This window comes from Ascaphus truei, chromosome 2, assembly GCF_040206685.1.
Source record: "Ascaphus truei isolate aAscTru1 chromosome 2, aAscTru1.hap1, whole genome shotgun sequence".
In the NCBI taxonomy this organism is placed as follows: Eukaryota; Metazoa; Chordata; class Amphibia; order Anura; family Ascaphidae; genus Ascaphus; species Ascaphus truei.
The window spans coordinates 107,905,463-107,928,626 of NC_134484.1; the positions used below are offsets into that span (position 1 = coordinate 107,905,463).

Consider the following 23,164-nt stretch of genomic DNA (forward strand, 5'->3'; position numbering starts at 1 on the left):
GTGCAGAGATCTATAAAACATGGTTCTGTACATCTGTAATACAGCCCCCAGGAACATATTTCTTAGCAGATTCTAAAAGAGAATACCATATTGTTCATTGCAATTTACAATAAATAAGATAATTGCTAATACTTGGGTCTGTGAAATCAGCTGATGTACGGTAGCTTGTTTTGCATATGTACAGTACATGGAAGAAAGAAACATAAAGACTGACAGATAAGTCAGCATCATGTAGTAAACTGACAACCTATTCAGTAATTGCCACTTCCTAACAATTTTTTCACTTAAAGTTGATCTGTATAAATGTTCATGTTCTAGTCATTAAATATATACAAGATCACTACAAATATTGACATTGATATTACTAAGCTTATTATGATTTTACTAAGCTAGGTATAGGTCATTTTGTTAGGGTTCTGAGAAATACAGCAAATTTGCTTTTGCGGCCACAGAGAAAATAATTTTGTAAATTAAATGGAAATATAGCATTTGTACAGGTTTTATAATGATTTTTGAGCAAATGTTCAATGAAGGAGCGGCTCAGTGAGTAAAGACACTGACTGGCACTGAGTTTGAAGCAGGGGAACCTGGTTCAATTCCTGGTGTCGGCTTCTTGTGACCTTGGGCAAGCCACTTTATCTCCCTGTGCCTCAGGCACCAAAAACATAGATTGTAAGCTCCACGGGGCAGGGACCTGTGCCCGCAAAATTTCTCTGTAAAGCGCTATGGAAAACTAGCAGCGCTATACAAAAACATGCTATTATTATTAATGAAGAAGGTATTATTATTGTCTGTTCTCTCTACAGTATATCACCTGTTTTATTTTGAAAGCAGCAGAAATGATGAAAGAAAGCATGATTCTAACATAGTAAAATGTATAAGTTTTGGTCCTATATTCCTTATCAATTTATGTAACTCCTCGCCTTGATCACACTGTAACTTAGATGTTGCAACATGATGGCTCCATCTCATGGGTCAATGTGATATTGCAGGTTCACAATTCAGACAAATGCTTATGTTATAAGTCCTTGCCCCGTAGAGCTTACAATCTATTTTTTTTTGCCTAATGCCAATAAAGCGATTTGCCTAAGGTCGCAAGGAGCTGACATCTGGATTTGAACCAGTCTCCCCTGCTTTAAAGTCAATGTCATTGTTAATCAGAGTCAGTGCCTCTACTCACTGAGCAACTCCAACTACTAAAGTTAGTCCCTTGGACTAAGTGAAAAAGTATTTTCACAACATTTTAAATCCATTTGATCATCTTGTGATTGTATGTCTATAAATAACCCATTGAACTTTTATTATGTAAGGGCTATGAATATTGTACATACATACATACATACATACATACAGATGCAGCGGCCGTTATCCGACCATTTATCGGGTTGAATCACGCATTATAGTACGTCATGATCCAACATGGTCCTCTGCAGACTAAATCCCAGAGATCGGAGCATGGCGTGGGACCCCCCCAGACCTCGGAGAGGCTTGCAAGGGAAAATGCACAAAGAGCGGAGAGCTGATATGGCGACCTCTATTATCACTAACATTGTCCTGTTCCTGCAAACTTGATTTAAACTAGATTTAGTAAGCAAATCTAATCCGGATTGCTGACGTCTAACAGACACTATCTTGTGCCTGTCTCCCCTCCCTGCTATCAACTAGCCCAAACCGTATACGTCCAAATTGTGTTAGCTACTTTGACTCTGCACCGGTTCTGCTCATACGGCTCTATCTGCCCACTGGTGCCTCCGGGATCACCCTTGTGACAGACAATGCCCATGACTAGTTCTGTGACCCTATCCTGATCGGAACCTACGGGCCAACGCCGAATGACCTACAAACCTAAGGGAGATATTGTCTTTTTTCAGGAGACTCACTTCAATGTCCATACCCCCCCAACACATTCAGACATACTTTTCTGTTGGGATTCTACTCTTCATTTAATAGCAAGAGCGAGGAGTAGCGATTCAGATTAGACAAGGGGTGCCTTCTGTGCCGAAATGTGGTCCCTGACTCTGAGGGCAGATTACTGATAATACACAGTACACTATCTGGGTCAGCAATAACCCTAATCAATCTTTACTCACCAAATGAGAACCAAACGGAATTCTTAAGGGTGTCCTAGAATCTATTGAACCTCAATATTTATCTTCCCTTCTGATGCGAGGAGATATGAATATGATCGCCAACCCCGAAGTGGACAGATCCACTACCCCAGGACAGACCCACACAATCAATATCCAAAAAAAGGCCAAGAAATCTAGAGATCTATTAAAAGAATTTACCCTAACAGACATCTGGAGGGCACAACACCAGAACCAACGTGACTACAATTTCTATTCTACCCCACATCAGACCTATTCACGAATAGACTATTCGCCACGAAAAATATTTTTCATGCCTCTTCCCACTCAGATATTAGCTCAATTACCTGGTCGGACCATGCGCAAAATGACCTGACCCTCAGCCTCCCCTTTGTTAAACCGCACTCTTTACACTGGAGACTCCCTTTTGAATTATTCGGAAATAGAAAACCAAATTAAAATATCCTTGAGTGAATACTTCAATATAAATAAAGGATCGGTCACATCCCCAGCGACGCTCTGGGAGGCCCACAAGGTAAAGATTTGAGGTGATTTAATCTCTATTGCATTCCTACAGGAAGAAAAATAAATTGAAACTATATAAAGAAATAAGTGTTAAAATCACAAACTTGGAGCAATCGCACAAAAATAACCCATCAAAGAAAATGTATAAGTCTCTCACAGTGGCTAAGGTAGCGCTAAGACAGATCCAACTAGAAGACGTTGATAAAGCCCTGAATGGACCAATCAACAGTATTATGATAAAGGAAACAAGGCGGACAGACTCTTAGCTAATAGACTCAAGGGGATCAGGTCACAAATTACCGCAATTAAAGGTAAAAATGGTTCTATCACACACAACAACAAATAAATCACACAGGAATTCACGACATTTTATACAAAATTATACAATTTAAACCCCCCCGAAGGATAAGTCCCAGCTCTCAAATTCCGAGTCAATCTCGAAATATTTAGCAAACTCTAATCTCCCCCAACTAAATAAATCCGACTCCGACGCTTTAAATGGAAAAATCACCCAGACTGAACTAACCGACGCAGTGAAATCATTAAAAGCAACCAAAGCACCGGGACCTGACAGATTCACTAACGTCTACTATTAAACATTTCTTGCTAACCTATCCCCATACTTGTTGGAGTTGTTCAACTCGTTTTTAGAAGGAAAACCAATTCCACCCACTATGTCCTCCGCAAGTCTAGGTCTCATACATAAAGGGGGACGTGACCCTATGCAGTGTGGCAGCTATCGTCCAATATCCCTGCTCAATTCTGACCTCAAGATATATAGCAAAATTCTGGCAAATAGACGAAATCCCATTCTGCCAATGTCTGATCCATATACAGTTATGTCCGGAAATAATCGGACACTGATGCAAGTTTTGTTATATCGGCTGTGTACCAAAATAAATTAAAGTTACAGTTAAATAATGAATATGGGATTAAAGTGCAGTATATCAGCTTTAACTTGAGGGTATTCACATCCAAATTGGAGGAAGGGTTTAGGAATTACATCTCTTTAATATGTAGCCCCCTTTTTTTCAAGGGACCAAAAGTAATTGGACAATTGACCCAAAAGCTGTTTCATGGACAGGTGTGGGCTATTCCTTCGTTATTTCATCATCAATTAAGCAGGTATAAGGTCTGGAGTTGATTCCAAGTGTGGCATTCACATTTGGAAGCTGTTGCTGTGAACCCACAACATTTGGTCAAAAGAGCTCTCAATGCAAGTAAAACAGGGCATCCTTAGGCTGCAAAAAAGAAAGATAATTCATCAGAGAGATAGCAGAAACATTAGGAGTGGCCAAATCAACAGTTTGGTACATTCTGAGAAAAAAAAAGAATGCACTGGTGAGCTCTGCAACACAAAAAGGCCTGGATGTCCACAGAAGCAACAGTGGTGGATGATCATAGGATCCTTTCCATGGTAAAGAAAAACCCCTTCACAACATCCAGCCAAGTATTGTATTGTATTGTATGTCTTTATTTATATAGCGCCATTAGTGTACATAGCGCTTCACAGTAGTAATACATGTGGTAATCAAATAAATAACAGATAATATAAATAACAGATCATGGGAATAAGTGCTTTAGACATAAAAGTAACATTTCGGAAGAGGAGTCCCTGCCCCGAGGAGCTTACAGTCTAATTGGTAGGTAGGGAGAACGTACAGAGACAGTAGGAGGGAGTTCTGGTAAGTGCGTCTGCAGGGGGCCAAGCATTATGTATCGTGTTTAGAATATCCACAGTGCTATTCATATGCTTCTTTAAGCAAGTGTGTTTTAAGGTGGGTCTTAAAGGTGGCTAGAGAGGGTGCTAGTCGGGTACTGAGGGGAAGGGCATTCCAGAGGTGTGGGGCAGTCAGTGAAAAAGGTTTAAGGCGGGAGAGGGCTTTAGATACAAAGGGGGTAGAAAGAAGACATCCTTGAGAAGAACGCAAGAGTCTGGATGGTGCATACCGAGAAATTAGGGATGAGATGTAAGGAGGGGCAGAAGAATGTAAAGCTTTAAAAGTGAGGAGAAGAATGGAGTGTGAGATGCGGGATTTGATCGGAAGCCAGGAGAGGGATTTCATGAGGGGAGATGCTGAGACAGATCTAGGAAAGAGTAGAGTGATTCTGGCAGCAGCATTTAGGATAGATTGTAGGGGAGACAGGTGAGAGGCAGGAAGGCCGGACAGCAGGAGGTTACAGTAATCAAGACGGGAGAGAATGAGGGCCTGAGTCAGAGTTTTAGTAGTCGAACAACAGAGGAAAGGGTGTATCTTAGTTATATTGCGGAGGAAAAAGCGGCAAGTTTTAGAAATGTTTTGAATGTGAGGGGCGAATGTGAGAGAGGAGTCGAATGTGACCCCTAGGCAGCGTGCTTGGGCTACTGGGTGAATGATTGTAGTTCCAACAGTAATGTGGAAGGAGGTAGTAGGGCCAGGTTTTGGAGGAAGTATGAGGAGCTCTGTTTTAGCCATGTTGAGTTTAAGGCGTCGGAGGGCCATCCAGGATGATATAGCAGAGAGACATTCAGAAACTTTGGTTTGTACAGCAGGTGTAAGGTCAGGTGTTGAAAAGTATATTTGTGTGTCGTCGGCATAGAGGTGATAATTAAACCCAAAAGATGTTATTAGGTCACCTAGAGAGAGTGTGTACAGAGAAAAGAGAAGAGGTCCCAGGACAGAGCCCTGGGGTACCCCCACAGAGAGATCAATAGAGGAGGAGGAGGAGGAGGTGTTAGCAGAAGAGACACTAAAAGTACGATGGGAGAGGTAGGATGAGATCCAGGATAGAGCTTTGTTCCGAATACCTAGAGTATGGAGAATGTGGAGGAGAAGAGGGTGGTCCACTGTGTCAAATGCTGCATAGAGGTCGAGTAATATGAGCAGAGTGTAATGACCTCTGTCTTTGGCAGCATGGAGGTCGTCAGTTATTTTAGTGAGGGCTGTTTCGGTGGAGTGAGCAGTGCGGAAGCCAGATTGTAGAGGGTCTAGGAGAGAATAGGTGTTGAGAAAATGGAGCAAGCGAGAGAATACAAGACGTTCAAGTAGTTTAGAGGCAAAAAGCAGGAGGGAGACAGGTCGATAGTTAGAAAGACAGGTAGGGTCAAGCTTGCTGTTTTTGAGTAATGGTATGACTGTTGCATGTTTGAAGGAGGATGGAAAGGTTCCAAAGCAGAGGGAGGAGTTAAAAATGTGTGTAAGCGTAGGGATTATAGTAGGAGCTAGAGGTTTTAGGAGATGGGAGGGAATGGGGTCAAGAGGGCAAGTGGTAGATGGAGAAGAGGAGATCAACAGCAACACATCCTCCTCTGAGACAGTGGAAAAAGACTCAAGGAAGGCAGGAGGAGAGTTAGGAAGAGGTGTAGGAAGAGGTGTAGGATGGGGGGAAGAAACAGAGGGGATGTTCTGCCGTATGGATTCCACCTTTTCCTTAAAATAGTCAGCAAAGTCCTGAGCAGAGATGGAGGAAGGAGAGGCAGCTGAGGGTGGTTTGAGTAGAGTATCAAAGACAGAGAACAGTCGGCGTGGGTTAGACTTGTGCATGTTGATTAGTGCAGAAAAGTAGGCTTGTTTAGCTTGCGAGAGGGCAGAGTTGAAACAGGATAGCATAAATTTGTAGTGAAGGAAGTCTGCGAGAGTGTGAGACTTCCTCCAGAGGCGTTCAGAGGAACGAGTGGAGGAACGCAGCATGCGTGTGTGGGAATTTAGCCAGGGTCTAGGGTTAGAAGGGCGAGTGCGGCAGAGAGAAAGTGGGGCATGTAGATCAAGAGAGGAGGACAAGAGAGAGTTGTAGTTCCTGACCAGGTTGTTGGGGTCTGTAGCAGAGCTGAGAGAGGAGAGGGAGGAGTGTAAAGTGGACTCAAAGTCAGGTAAGTGAATAGAGCGCAGGTTTCTGCAGAACCGGGGTGTAGATGGAGGTGGAGAAGGGGAGAAGCGAGATAGAGAGAATGAGATGAGATGATGGTCAGAGAGAGGAAAAGGGGAAATGGAGAAATCAGAGAGAGAGAAGTTTTTAGTGAAAACCAGGTCTAAGTAGTTGCCATCCTTGTGGGTGCTGGCTGCAGTCCACTGTTGAAGGCCAAAAGAAGAGGTAAGAGAATGAAAGCGGGAAGCCCAAGAGAGAGAGGGGTCATCAATGTAGCAATTGAAGTCCCCAAGGAGAAGAACAGGGGAGTCTGAGGAGAGAAAGAAAGAGAGCCAGGATTCAAAGTGAGAGAGAAAGGCAGAAGGGGGATGAGTAGAGGTAGGTGGGCGATAGATGACCGCAAGTGAAGAACACTCTACAGGAGGTAGGCATATCATTATCCAAGTCTAGCATAAAGAGAAGACTTCTCGAGAGCAAATACAGAGGGTTCACCACGATGTGCAAACCATTCATAAGCCTCAAGAATAGAAAGGCCAGATTAGACTTTGCCAAACAATATCTAAAAAAGCCAGCCCAGTTCTAGAACAGCATTCTTTGGACAGATGAAACTAAGATCAAGCTGTACCAGAATGATGAGAAGAAAAAAGTATGGAGAAGGCTTGGAACGGCTCATGATCCAAAGCATTCCACATCATCTGTAAAACACGGTGGAGGCAGTGTGATGGCATGGGCATGCATGGCTTACTATGGTACTGGGTCACTATTGTTTATTGATGATGTGACAGAAGACAGAAGCAGCCGGATTAATTCTGAAGTGTATAGGGATGTATTGTCTGCTCAAATTCAGCCAAATTCAGTGAAGTTGATTGGACAGCGCTTCACTTTACAGATGGACAATGACCAAAACATACTGTGAAAGCAACCCAGGAGTTTTTTTAAGGCAAAGAAGTGGAATTTTCTGCAATGGCCGAGTCAATCACCTGATCTCAACCCGATCGAGTATGCATTTCACTTGCTGAAGACAAAACTTAAGGCAGAAAGACCCACGAACAAACAACTGAAGACAGCTGGAGTAAAGGCCTGGCAAAGCATCATAAAGGAGGAAACCCAGCATTTGGTGATGTTCATGCAGACTTCAACGAGTCATTGCCTGCAAAGGATTCTCGACAAAGTATTCAAAATGAACATTTTATTTACTGTATGATTGTGTTAATTTGTCCAATTAAATTTGAGCCCCTGAAATAAGGGGACTGTCTAGGAAAATGGTTGCCATTCCTAAACGTTTCATACGATATTTTTGTTCAACCCCTTGAATAAAAGCTGAAAGTCTGCACTTCTATTGCATCTCGGTTGTTTCATTTCAAATCCATTGTGGTGGCGTATAGAGCCAAAATTATGAAAATTGTGTCGGTGTCCAATTATTTCCAGACCTAACTGTAGATCGCCTAGGATAAACGTGTAGGATTATTGATTATAATCATTCATAGATTCTACTAGTTGGTAGGTGCCCACAGAGAGTCAAGATAAAGACTGTAAATACCAGAGACTCTTGCCTGAGTGATTGGGTGGTGTTAGCGAGGAGAGTTCCAAGCATCTGGTATCCCGCACTGAAACACCGGAAGTACGCAGTGGTGTGTCAGAAGGGAGGAAGCTGACCCCCAACAGGATGCCAGGATACCAGCAGCCTAACTCCATGATGCAGCGCGACACCCCCCGAGTGGGAGCATCCGAGGGACGGGCGCAGCACAGAGAGAGAAGTGGCAGTAACATCGGTTTCTGAAAAGGCTCCTGAGGACACACGCAGCACCGGTGAACCAGGGGGACTACATACCACTCGTTTCACAGAAGAGCCCATGCTTACATCTTCATTGGGCTTTCACCATGCATCACCCTCACAGGCAAAAGTTTTTGGTTCTTCATTCACTTTTAGTTTACAAGTTCATTTATTTGTTGCTATTTTTTGTTTGAGTTTATGACACATTTACTGTTGATTTTATAGATCTTGTCCAATATATCATCTGTTGCATACTACAAGCGCCCCTGTTTTTTGTGTTTGTCTAACTGTAGATCAGGTGGAATTTGTCTCAGAAAGGCAAGCCTCAGGCAACACGCGAAAAAAAATCAATATCGTGGACCATGTCCACCTTAAGGGAACCAAGACAGTTCTTCTAAGCCTTGATGCAGAGAAGGCATTCGACAGAATAAACTGGGTATTTTTGGACAGCACAATGCAGACATTTTGTTTTACAGGCCCCTTCTTAGAGGACGTCCGGGCTCTGTATCAAAACCCAACGGCTATTCCCAAACTCCCTGGAAATGATCTGGGCTCAATAAAAATAAGAAACGGAACAAGACAGGGTTGCCCATTATTCCCTCTCCTCTTCGCCCAAATTGGCCTCAAATATTAGAACAAATGTAAACATCCAGGGAATTATGATTTGGAAAATAAACTACACAATTTCTTTTTTCGCAGACATATTATCTTAACATTAGCCAATACACAGACATCACTACCCAATCTTCAAAATGTGTTAACTGAATTCAGAAAAATCTCGGGCTATAAAATTAATAACGACAAATTCGGGGCACTTAACTTGAACCTCCCAGCGCCCAAAATTAAACTTCTTTAACTAAATTTTAATTATAGATGGAGCTCCCCTTACATTAAATATTTGGTGATAACTGTGACTAGGCACTGTAATGTCCTCTATCAGTGTAATTACTCACCCCTATCCGACAAGATAAAAAATGATTTGATGGATTGGGATGGGTTCCGGTTATCATGGATCGGTAGAATAATCTCAGTCAAAATGAATATACTCTCCAGGTTATTATATTTTTTATTTATAGGTATTTGCACTGTGTATCTTTGTCACATTGGATGTAGCTTTGGGCATCTTTGTTTTTTGTTGTATACATTTAGCCACACCCACTAGAACTCCTTTGGATAGTTATATACTATATATATATATATTATGGTAATGTTTGGGATTTCTCAGAGCTTGTTGCGAATCTGTGTTTCTATTAACTACAGTAGGTGCAGCTGGTCTCAGCTGCTTTTGGGATGGTAGTGGCCCCTCCCACCCAAGGTTTAAGCTTGCCCCTCCCCCACATCCCAAGTTGTCAGGCCAGTTTCATTTCCTGTAATTATACAGGTAAATAAGAATTTTAACTCAAGGAGTGTTAGGACCTGCTAACGGTCATGCCTTGAAAGTGGCAGCAGGCATAAGACGCTTTGTCCAAAGGGTTAAACTACATTACCCTTTTAAAGAGAATATATAGATACATATAAAAGCGTTTGTCCTGGGTTCAATGAGGTGCTCCTGGGACCGCTCCCCACTTCCCCCCAGAATGTAACATTAAACAATTTGACGAATACAAGGACAACAATATTAGAACAATAGGAGACTTATTAGACAAAGGGAAGCTCCTTAAGTTCCAGGAAGTTAGAAGTAACTATGATACCCCAGACTTCAATATGTTTAAGTATCTACAAATCAGGCACTTTTTATATAAAATCTCTAGGAAGCTCGAGTTCTCACCACTCTCAAATTTCGAATCTCTTTGTTGGAGAGGAAACTTCCAGAAAGGGCTAATCTCAAGAATATATTTCTTATATTTATATGCTAAAATGGGTGGCCGATTTGAACATAGATATAGATAAAGATGATTGGGAGGACATATGGGAGTTTGCAGCAAAAACCTCCATATGCACCACTATCAAAGAAAATATTTATAAAAATGTTTTTTACTGGTACCTCACACCTAGTAGATTGAAACAAATATACCCATAGGTTTCTTTTCTGTTTTGGAGGGGTTGTGGGCAGAAGGGTGACATGGCACACATTTGTTCAACCTGCCCCACCATTCAAAAATACTGGCACTCCATACAAGCCATTATCGAAGATAGAACAGAATTGGCTATTCCTCTTGACCCACTGATCTACCTACTTGCAAAACCAGTAGAGGAGATAAGCCACACTTTGCGTCGACTAATCTAATTTATTCTAACAGCAGCCAGATGCGCTATCGCTGCATCTTGGAAGAAATTTCTCTAGACAAGCAGTTGAGAAAAGAATAAATAAAGTAATGATGATGGAAAAAATGACGGCTTTCCTGAAACACTCAACTGAAGAATTTTATAAAACATGGGACCCATGGTCAAGAACTTGAGTTTAAGCTGAAACGCAGCCTAGTCAACGGAGTACTCGGGTCAAACCCTCTAAAAGATAAAAGGATTCCCCAGGTGGGAGGATTCTACTTTTTGCCGTGTGGACTGGCTGTGGTGGATGAAGGGGGATGGGGTGGGGGGCACTCTTCCCTCCACCATCCTACCTCCCCTTCCCCCAGCCTCTTCCTTTCTTCTCCCCATGTCCTTACCACAGGATGCTGACTTGGCAGTGCTAGTTGATCCCTTCTCACCAACTGACTGGAAATCTACACATCCACTTCTAAGTGTACAGATCGAGCTACAATTTGGACCCGGGGTTATAATGTTATAGACACTGTTTTCCCATCACTCCATACTTATTGAAAGTGTAATCGCATGTTTCTTTTTCATTGTCCCTGGATGTTGTTTACTTTCTGATTATTCAATAAAAAATTTGAAATAAAAAAAAATGCCAAAAACAATCGATTGGCACGGTGGCACACCAATGAGATACCACTATGCCAAGCAATATACAACCTGTCAATCACCAAAACAAGCCTCAAATTAAAAACACATTCATTTTTTTTTTGTAACTTAAATTTATCCACATTTATAAATAAATCCACATAAAGAAAGAAAGGAGTTGGAAGGGGGGGTGTATCCTTTCATTGTACTGCATATCCCTGATCTTTGATCGTACTTCGAGTACTCAATTCTCGTTCAGTCCGACCTTTGTTCAACCACCTATATCAGCAAATTCCGCCTATGCCGTTTTTGCCAGCTGTTAGCCGAGAACGCACCTCCAACTATCACAGCAGGATTGTGGTACCGTTAACTCCTGGAATGTCCGTCTGAGCCAGCCATGGCAACCAGACTTTTTGGAATTTGAAGCCAGTGTCATTGACTAAACTGGTCAATTTCTCCATCTGGCAAACAAACCAAATTCTGTTCCGAATTTTTGGAATTGTTGTTTCCGTCTTTTTGTTTCCACAATGCTGCGATCTCGCACCTCATTGTCGTTGCCAAATGAGCAATCAATTTATTTTCTACCCTGGCTAGACCTGGTGTTGGTCTATTTAATAGGAACAACCATGGGTCTAGTGGAATTGTGAGGCCCAATATCCTCTGAAGCCAATCTTTAATTTCTTCCCATAGGGAGGGCGATCCGAGGACAAGACCACAGCATATGGACCAAATCAGCTGTTTCTCCACATTGTTTTGGACACAACGGGGAGTATCCTGCGACAAATCGAGATAATTTTAACATACTGAGAGACCACCTCATTAACACCTTATGTGCGTTCTCCCTTAACATTGTACATATTGAGCTTTTGTCTGTTGCCACACAGATCTCTTGCCATTCCTTGTCCTCCAACACCTCACCCAGGTCTGACTCCCACTGGTCCATATAACTAAGCTTTTGGGCATAGTCAGGTCTCGAACAGACTGCTTCCTTATACATTTAGAATGTGTCTCCTTGTATCCTTTTCCAATAAACATAGCTTTTCGAAGTTCGTCAATTGGGGGACAGGATGAAAGTTTTTTATAAAATGCTCTGATCTGGAGGTATCTAAAAATTCCAAATGAGGGATGTCTTTTTCCGATCTTATTTGTTCTAATGTTTTGATACTTTTGTTTCCCTCCAGATTTTTGAGTCTTGTAAATCCCTTCTTCTTCCAAATTGTAAATTCTGCACTGTTCAGTCCTGGAGCAAATGCCGGATTACTCTATAGAGTGGACATGAATGAGTTTCTGGTGGTCAGTGAGCATTTCAATTTAGAGGCCTCCCAGATTGTTCAAGAGTTGGCCAACGAGGATAGCGCTCGTTAATGTTCTAAATACAGATTTTGGGGACCAAAGCAAGCTGCCTAGCTCTAAGGGAGAGCATACTTCTTTTTCTATCTCCACCCACCTTTTCCGGCTGGAATCTACCTACCATTGAGAAATTTGGTATAATTGTTGTAAGGGTTCCGGTCCAGGATTTTGCTGGAGCTTCCCCTTACTTGGCTGTTGTGACCATCTTGGTTCCTGGCAAGCTTCTTCCTGAACTTCCTGAATTGGCTGCACCTGTTCCAGGGCTTAAAATAGCAGTCAGTGACTCCAAGCCCCTGCCTTTGCATTGTATGCATTTCCCTGTGTTCCTGGCCCCCTTGTGTTCTGGTTCCTGAGCTTGCCCTGTTCCTGAGCCCTCCCTGTTCGTTTGGATTCTCTGTTCCCGACTTCAGCCTGCTACCTGTCCACCACTCCTGTGCCGCCTGCCTTGACCCCAGCCTGTATCCGGACCTGCAACTTTGCCACCTGCCTTGACCTCTGCCTGGTTCATGACTACACTAACAGGACTCTGTCCCCTGGCTCTGGTCTGTGATCTTATACTCCTACCTTTGCCCTGCGGGTCCGCTTCCTATTCAGGTACCGCAAGCCCCCCTGCCAATATGGGTATTTTTAGTATTTTCCGCTTTACTCTTGGTTTCTTATAACCCCATATAAACTTAGAGATGAGAGACTGAAGCGAGAGTATGTCCTTCAGTCTTAGTGGTACCAGTATGGTCTGGAATAGGTAAAGAATCCGAGGGAGTAGATTTATTTGAATACAATATATCTTACCAGTCCATGAAATATTGTAATTTATTTATTTATTTATTTATAAAATATTTTACCAGGAAGTAATACATTGAGAGTTACCTCTCGTTTTCAAGTATGTCCTGGGCACAGAGTAAAACAAAATAATACATGGTTACAAATACAGTTACATAAATGAACAAGATATACATTATATACAAGACATTGCATGCACAGTTAAAGAAAATATATTATGAGCGTATGAAACAGTTACAGACCAGATTAAAGTGTGAGACAGCCTTAGATTTGAAAGAACTTAAGCTGGTGGTGGATATGAGAGTCTCTGGTAGGTTGTTCCAGTTTTGGGGTGCACGGAAGGAGAAGGAGGAACGTCCAGATACTTTGTTGAGTCTTGGGACCATGAATAGTCTTTTGGAGTCTGATCTCAGGTGATAGGTACTGCATGTGGTAGGGGTGAGGAGCTTGTTCAGGTAGCTGGGTAGCTTGCCCAGAAAGTATTTGAGGGTGAGACAGGAAAGGTGAACTTTGCGCCTAGACTCTAGTGATGACCAATCCAGTTCTTTGAGCATTTCGCAGTGATGTGTGTTGTAGTTGCATTGGAGAACAAAACGACAAATTGAATTGTAGAGGGTGTCAAGTTTGCTAAGGTGGGTTTGAGGAACCGAGCCATATACTATGTCTCCATAGTCAATAATTGGCATTAGCATCTGCTGTGCAATACGCTTTCTGACCAGGAGACTTAGGGAGGATTTGTTCCTGTAAAGTACCCCTAGTTTGGCATAGGTCTTGGTTGTCAGGGTATCAATGTGCATCCCGAATGTTAAGTGGGAGTCAAACCATAAGCCCAGGTATTTAAAACTAGTGACAGGTGTTAGGGTGGTTTTAGCGTTGGTTCTAATCAGGAGCTCAGTCACTGGAAGCTTTACAAATTTAGTCTTGGTCCCAAATACCATTGTTACCGTCTTGTCAGTGTTTAAAAACAGTTTGTTTTGGGAAATCCAGTTTTCGAGTCTCAAAAAGTCAGACTGAAGTATGTGTTGAAGGTCAGAGAGGCTATGGCTGTGTGCATACAGGATTGTGTCATCTGCATACATGTGTATTGAGGCTTCCTTACAAGCTGTGGGAAGATCATTAATGAACACTGAGAAGAGTAGGGGCCCCAGAACAGAGCCTTGCGGGACACCACAGGTGATATCCAGGGGGTTGGAGTTAGAGCCAGAGATGGACACATGTTGGGATCTTCCTGATAGGTAGGACTGAAACCAGTTTAAAGCATGTTTCCCTATTCCAGAGCTCTGGAGTTTGTTAAGCAGGATAACATGATCAACTGTGTCAAAAGCCTTTGCAAAATCTAGGAATACTGCACCAGTGAGTTGTCCCCGTTCCATTCCGCACTGGATTTCATTGCAAACTTTTAGCAGGGTAGTTACGGTGGAGTGTTTGGGACGAAACCCAGATTGGAATTGGCTAGGGAAATTTGTCTTGGTGTAGAAATCGCTTAATTGGGAGTGGACACATTTTTCCATAACTTTGGATAGAATTGGGAGAAGTGAGATTGGCCTGTAGTTTGAGACAGTGTTTTTGTCCCCACTTTTGAAGATTGGGACAACTCTGGCAGTTTTCCAGGTCTTAGGGATATGGCCTGCAGACAGGATAGAGTTGACTATGGACGCAATTGGTTTGGCAATGGCTGGGGCACCAAGTCGTAGGGACCTAGATTGTAGTAAGTCGGGTCCACATTGGCTGCTTAGTTTTAGTTTGAGGAGCGCTTGTGTAATCTCCTCTTCAGATACTGGGCTAAATTGAAAATTGTGGGCAGTGTTGGGAGGGGGTGGGACTATAGGGGTACTCCCAGGATGAGATTCAGGTTTGGGGTTTGTGCTGCGTTTCGCTAATAAGTTAGTGGCACACCCCACAAAGTAATCATTGAATGCATTTGCAATGTCAGTGGGGTTTGTCAGAGTAATATCCCCCTTAGTGATATTACTTGGTTGTTGATGGTTAGGAGGCTGGAATATATTGTTGATAACCTTCCAGAAGTTAGCTGGGTTTGATGTATTTTGGTGGAGATTGTCAGAGTAATATTGTGCTTTTGCATACCTTGTTTGCCTTGTGCACACGTTCCGCAGGCATCTGTAGTGATTGAGATCCTTGGTAGTGCTAGTTACTTTGTAGCTTTTCCGCATGGCATCCCTGAACTGGTAGAGTGCTATAAGGTCAGGTGTAACCATGGAAGGTGGGCCCCCCGTACCCTTATTTTGCGTAGTGGAGCATGGGTATCGCAGAGTTTTAAGAACTCGGATTGGAAATAGTCGAGCACAGAGTCAGGGTCGGGAATTAAATCGATTCTGTGCCATGGGCAGTTGGTAAGGTCATCCAGAAACTGTTGTGGGTTAAAGTTTTTAAATGTTCTAGTGAGGAAAACTTTAGGGCTTGAATGGGGCGGTTTAATTTTCCTTACACAGTACACTATTGCATGGTCACTGAAAATATCAGGAAGGATGCCAGAGGATTGGATTCTGCTGGGGTTTGAGGAGAGAATCCAGTCTAGCAAGGAATGGTTATGCGACTTCAGGTTTATTCGTGTGGGTTGGGAAATGAGTTGCGATAGGTTAAGTGACTTGAGTTGTATCTGGATTTTGTGGTTTTTAGGGTCAAGCCAATTGAAGTTGAAATCCCCTAGAACTAGCAGCTCACTCTTCTCATTCAGAGAGGAAATGGAGGCAAGAAATTGGGTGATATCAGTCAAGGATTGTAGAGGGGCTTTAGGGGGGCGGTAGATGCCAGCAAGCAAGAAGTCGCCCATACTCCTTTTACTTTTATGCATTTAGCATAGGGACCTGCTAAAGAGACTTACCTTGATGTGGTTAGCAGGCTTGGCATTATTTGATCAAAGGATGTAACCAAAAGTCTCCTTTATCTTAAAGATTTTTACACTATATATATATAGAGAGAAGAATGACCTAGGCGCAAAAATGCAGGGGAAGAAAAAAAGAAAGGAACATCATAGGGCAGTATATCTAAAAATCCAGATAATATAATGGTAAGATATGCACTTACACTAATGGAGCAAATAATAGCCTTTAATCCACTTAGGGACTCACGAACTCAGCTCCTGAAGCTTGTCCTTTTTCTGTAACTGGCCTCTGGGTCTTTGGAATGGTTGTCTACATGAAGCAGCAACAGCAATCACGGTGTATCTGTTACACAGACTGTACCTTGCAGATGGATCTTCATCAGCACCCAGTAAGAAGCCACATATATATATATATATATATATTTTTTTTTTTTTTATCCCCTTTTATTGCTATCCCAAAAGGGAGAAGCACATGGATTCACTGTCTGGTTAATTTTAAAGTCTAAAACTTGGTTGAACTTTCCCAAGAGATCAAACAGATTGGGGAGGTAAGTGAGAGGTTTATATATGGTTAAGAAAACATCATCTGTGTAAAGAGCTACTTTGTGCATCTGCTGGTTAATTTGTATTCCCGATATATCCGTGTTTTTCCAAATTTGTTCCATGCATAAGGCAAACAGCAAAGGTGAGAGTGGGCATCCCTGTCTTGTATCACTTTTAATTTTAAAGGGTTCCGATGGGAATCCCTTATGTATCACTCGTGCTACCGGGCTCGAATACAGTGCCAGGATTGCTTCTAATATTCTACCCCGATACCAAAAGAACCTAGCGTGGCCTTTAAGTATGGCCAGTCTATCATGTCAAAGGCCTTTCCTGCGTTTTGACTCAACACCATAACCTGTATCTTTTTTGTATTGGCTAGATCAATTATTCCTCTGGTATTGTCAGCTGCTTGTCTGTCTTTGATGAAACGACTTGATCTGGGTGTATTAGTCTAGGCAGGACACGGTTGACTAGCAATTTAGCATAAATTTTAATATCCGAGTTTCTTAGGGATATCGGATATATATTGGTATATATTAGCCCAGTTATAAGGGGCTTTAGATTAACACATTGGTTACCATATATTACCACCAGACATATAGGCGCAGTCTTTTTTTCCGTTAATACATACATACAGTATATATATATATGCACACATTCATTACTTGATAAACTTAAATGCATTTTTATTGTGTTAATGTCAGTACAATACTGTGTCTCTGTCTTCTATAAGTAAATGTACCACTTTACACTGTTTTTTTTTTTTTTAAATAAAACAAATGACGCAACTGCATTTGTTTTGTAAAAATGATAAATTGAATTACAGTGGCCAGTGTATGTATATTTCTGTGTACTGTATTTTTGTACGGTAAATGTAATAAAAGTTCTTAGTTGAATCAGTCAAAAGTACTGAAATCAGTAGAGTATAGCCTAACATGAATATAAATCTATTTTTTTTTTCTCCTTCAGATTGAAGAATTTAGGCGATTGAGGACACATATCAAGGGAGCAGACCTTCAGGAGGGCTGTGATGGAATATTAGCAGATAACTTTAGACCAACCCAACCACTTAGTGATAGAATCATCAGAGCAGCATTCCAATAAGCAAAATGAAGAAATTAAATGCACTTTTCATTTGGTAAGTAAAAAATATTTAACAGTTCTACTGTCCAACACAGTTAACACGTGTTTCATGCTGTAGATATCTGACCATATCTTGTGAAACAATGCATATAGTGGATATTATTTTTGGCAAATCACAAGTCATTAAAAGTGAACATTGATGACATTGATCTATGTTGGAAAGATAGCAAAAACAAAGTAACATTTTGCTATATACAGTTAAACCCCGTTATAACGCGATCCGTTGCAACGCAAATCTGCTTATAACGCAATGGGGCTCAATTTTCATATTTATGAATACTTTACAACACGATTATTGGTATCTTAAATACTTTATTTTACAATACATACAATTGTACATTATTTCTAACACGATCCGCTTATAACACAATGTGATTCTTTGGACCCCAAGCACAGTATTATAAAGCGGTTGAGCAGTAATAATAGGTTATTTAAGTAGCATTAACTAGATTGGCGATGTACATAGTGAACATAGTGAAATAATACAGGCTCAATGGGAGTTATTCCTTAAACTGCGATAGTGCCAACTGGGGCACAATTGCACAGAAACTCCTGTTGACGTAATTTAAGTCAATAGGCGTTTCTGTGAAATAGTGCCCTGAATAACCCCTATGAGTCCCAACATTACCTTGAAGGGATTACAGGCTCAATTTAGTAAATGCAATGGTTGAAATTCAAGCAACATTGTGAAATTAACAAGGAACAGGTTGTTGGAGTCAAATCAGAATTTTCATGGAACTTGTGTGGATGATATAGTGTAGGGGTGCGCAAACTGGGGGGGCGCGGCGGTTACAAAGGTCCTGCGCTCATCCCAATGGCATTTACCTTACCTGCTCTCTGCCGGCTCTTCAGCAAGGCGTCGCCATGGCAACTCGCATCAAATGACTGTGCGTGGTCACATAACGTGATGTGCTGCCGGGTCCTAGAAGAGGCGAGCGCTGGGTCTGGCAGGCGGGGGGAGGGGGGCGAGTACAGCTCAGGAACTTTGCGTACCCCTGGTATAGTATATAAGAAAGAGTTTAAAAACAAACAACAAATGTCATCTGTTTATAAAATATAGAGCAGTTCACAAAAATGATACGTCTTCATACTTCAAATTAAATTATAATGGTCCTATGGTTTGGAAATTGCTTTAACCCTACTGTACGTGCTGCATGACTTAAAAGTTACCAAACATTCTAGCTGTGTTGCTGCATACCAGTTACATCATAGGAGGGGGGACCTCTTTAGCAATTTCACCAAAAATATTAAAAGATTAGAGTGGATGCCTCCTTTTGAAACTTAAAGGGGGGACAGCAGCCTTTAGGTATTGGGTCATGGATTCTGTCTTTGAAATACATTTAAGAAAAAGCATTTAACCTGGGGCCTAGGTTCAATAACCCCTTCACTTTCCTTAAGATGCTTCTAAATGTTTCAGATGTTGCAAATGCATGCCCCTTAGGACGTTTAACTCATTGAGTGCCAGATGGACTGTGGGGCCAGAGTGCCACGGCCCCTCTAGCACTCGCGATCACGTGACCGTTCCATGAGAGCCCGCGAATCAGTCGGATGGAGGGCGGCAAGAGAGTAGGTAGTGTCCAGGGAGCAGTGTCCCTGGACTAGGCCTAGGCTTGCCCCATAGGTCCCAGCTAGGCCCTGTGTCATCCCAGTGGAGTGTTGCAGGGAAGGCCCCCAGATAGGGACTCTTCCCCATTAATGTATTGTAGTGATGTTGCACCAGTGACCGGGTGGCCACGTGGTGCTCTACGGCCTGGGACCAGGCCACAGGACTCTAAGACATTCAGGTGAGACGCTCCAGCTGGAGCTCACCCCACGAGGCGGATCAGGATTCTAAGGAGTGAGGGGTTTGGTGTTGGAGGCCTCGCGGCGTGGGACCGATTGTTCCTTGCTTCAACAGCTGCACCTGGATACAGGAGTGCCCAGGAAGGTATACGTGCACCAATGGTTCACAGGGGTAGCGCTACCTCATATCTGGGTGGGACTGACTGGGAAGGACACCAGGTTTCATGGTGCCACCGCACACTCAGTACTTTGGTGGAAACACCATGGTTGGGTCATTGGGTTCACACTGCGGGTACAGGAGTACTGTTATTATATGTGGTTGTTATATGTTAGTGTGTGTACAGTAAAGTCTAGTTATATACAGTGTGTGTGTGTGTATTACTATTTCTGTGTGTTGGTTCCTGTGAGGGCTATCCTGCCAACGCTGGGATCCCTCATTGGTGGAGGCGCAGCACTGCAACGAGGAAGAGCTTCCCCCAGACTCCAGAGGTGGAGACTTAGGCCTCCTGTGAGCAAACAGGTATAGCAGCATGTGCAGTTTCCCTTAGGCCTAGGGAAAGGGGGCTACACTAATATGGGGTAACCTTTGATTGACATACTGTAGGTAGCGCCCTCTTTCATTTAAGATATCACCATATTTGTAAGAATAAATCTCTGCCTTGGGCAGGAGAGATGTCAAAGTGAAGACTAATCACTACACACTACCGAAGAATCTGACAATTTTTATTTTATCTGTGATACAAAACTGGCAATCTAAGTAACAGCCTTTGTATGACCATTTAAAGTGTCCCATCACAGCATGCTTCTGGTCTTCTACGTTTAGAAAATATAAGTTTTGTCTGGATGTGTCATTGTTTAGTTACTGTAATTACATGAGAAAGTAGCAGTTGGTGAACATCTGTGTAATGCTACTTTGGGAACCACCACCCTTTTCTCATGTCAATACATTAATTACATACAGTACAAAGGAAATCTATTTGATGTTATATTAGACAAAATGACAGGTTATATGGTATGGGATATGGTACATACAAACAAAATGTAGATGATCATATTACATACTGCTTTGCAAATATGATACCAATATTGTTTGCATGGTAATGAGATTGATGAAGTCTGATGACCTAATATGCATTTGGGACCAACACCTAATAAAAGTGCAACTTGTTCTGAAAACAAATGGTGTTTGGCCAATAGACATTACAAAAAGCCAGACACAAAGCGTTGTTTAAAAATCTTGAAATTCCCTTGGTCTTGAACAAGTAACTTCCTTGGTAGTGAATGAGTTGAATGTGGATAAATGAAGAAAAAGAAAGGCGTTATCGGTGTTTAACGCCAATTTTATTTATTTATTTATTTATAAAATATTTTACCAGGAAGTAATACATTGAGAGTTACCTCTCGTTTTCAAGTATGTCCTGGGCACAGAGTAAAACAAAATAATACATGGTTACAAATACAGTTACATAAATGAACAAGGTATACATTATATACAAGACATTGCGTGCACAGTTAAAGAAAATATATATTATGAGCGTATGAAACAGTTACAGACCAGATTAAAGTGTGAGACAGCCTTAGATTTGAAAGAACTTAAGCTGGTGGTGGATATGAGAGTCTCTGGTAGGTTGTTCCAGTTTTGGGGTGCACAAATTTATCAATCTATTCACTGAATCCATATCACCAACAGTAATGCTGCGGTATGTCAGCATTATTTTTAACTACTAGTATGCAAATGAAATTAACATACACTTTCCATGCAAGTTCAAACCCAACACCCACCACATCATACATACATATATTTATGTCAAAAGGAGTGGTACTGAGCGTGGCAAATGTATAAAACAAAAGACAGGGGAGCCCAATGCTTTATGTCCTTTTGACATAAATATATGTAGATCTCAACCCCGTTATAGTCGATCCACTACAATGCGGATCCACTTATAACGCGTCTGAGCGTGGCTCCCGATCTCTAGTTCGCCTCTATAAATATACTTTACCTCTACAACACATGCACCCCAAAACTGGAACAACCTACCAGAGACTCTCACATCCACCACCAGTCTAAGTTCTTTCAAATCTAAGGCTGTCTCACCCTTTAATCTGGTCTGTAACTGTTTCATACGCCTATAACATATATTATCTGTAACTGTGCATGCTATGTCTTGTATATAATGTATATCTTGTTCATTTATGTAACTGTATTTGTAACCATGTATTATTTTGTTTTACTCTGTGCCCAGGACATACTTGAAAACGAGAGGTAACTCTCAATGTATTACTTCCTGGTAAAATATTTTATAAATAAATAAATAATAATCACATTGCACTATGTATATGTAAAGTTTGGTTTTGGATCCTGTAACATCACACAATCCCTGTGGTGTAGAGGTAGAGAATTGGTACTAGCATATGAGTTTGATTCCTGTATGGTATGGTATAAATTATAAAAAAAATTAAAATAATAATTTATAGATTATTATTTTATTTTTATTATATTGTATAATTTATTATTTTATTTATTTTATCATTTATAAATTATACCATATCATACAGGAATTGAAACAGACCATCCATATACTGGTACCAATTCTCTACCTCTACACCACAGGCTTGGTATTACAAAACAGACTCTATAAAGACCGCAACTGCTAAGCAGGTAGCCAACACGTTGTTGGAGCTGTTCTCACGGATCGGACTTCCCCAGGTTATGTTGACAGAACAAGCGATGAATTTTATGGCTAAACTGATGCAGCATGTCTTAAAGTTTCTAGAGGTCATGTCAGTTCGAACATCAGACTGACGGATTGGTGGAAAGGTTTAACCAAACTCTAAAGAGTAAGTTAAGGAAGTTGGTAGACTCGGAAAAGAGAGCTTGGGATGAACTTCTCCCCTTTCTTCTGTTTGCAGTGCTGGAAGTTCCCCAGGCCTCCTCCTGGTTTCTACCCATTTGAGCTCCTATATAGCTGGCAACCCCAGGATATCCTAGGCCTCCTAATGGAGTCCTGGGAGGAACAGCGGTCCCCTTCTTAGAATACCCTTCAATATGTGTGAAACCTTAGGAACAGCCTAGACATGGTCAGTCATTTTTCGAAGGGAAAATCTTAGGTCGGCTCAAGACAGTCAGGAGAGACATGACCAAATTTCTTTCATGAAGGTGTTTTAACCTGGGGACCAGGTGATCTTACTATTAGTAGAGGGAGAAAAAACGTGACACACCACCATAGCAAAAAACTGAAGGAGAGAGGGTAACTTCAAAATTGTTGCTTTTTTCACTCATTGGATCAAGTGATTACTCCGTAATTGAAAAGGAATGCCTCACAGTGAAGTGGGCTACTGAGGCCTTAAGGCATTACATGGGAGCGTCCATTTTACCCTGGGGACGGATCACGCTCCACTAAAGTGGTTCAATTCAGTGAAGGACTCCAATTCTGGGTTATCCAGGTGCCATATGGCCTTCCAGCCCTTCTCATTTGAGATTCAGCACATATCTGTGAAGGAAAACCCAAACACTGATTTGCTGTTGTGAGAAGGAGTGGATGGTCGGGCTTCATCTGTGTGGGGTCCCAGACACACACAAACAGGGGAGGAATGTGACACTGTGGATTCCTTATCTGACTGTTATGCATGGGAGACCTATGTTTAATGGTT

General features: G+C 41.8%; 1 protein-coding gene across 3 annotated transcripts in view; it reads left to right on the forward strand.

The window, feature by feature from the left end:
* The window catches only part of CA8 (carbonic anhydrase 8), a 144,834-nt gene that overhangs the window by 76,129 nt on the left and 45,541 nt on the right, over positions 1 to 23,164 (forward strand). For all 3 annotated transcript variants that reach the window (XM_075584053.1, XM_075584052.1, XM_075584051.1), the window contains one exon: positions 17,558 to 17,726. In XM_075584053.1, coding sequence (XP_075440168.1) covers positions 17,558 to 17,692 — 135 coding nt within the window. In that variant the 3' untranslated portion in view covers positions 17,693 to 17,726. The remainder of the gene's footprint in view (positions 1 to 17,557; positions 17,727 to 23,164) is intronic.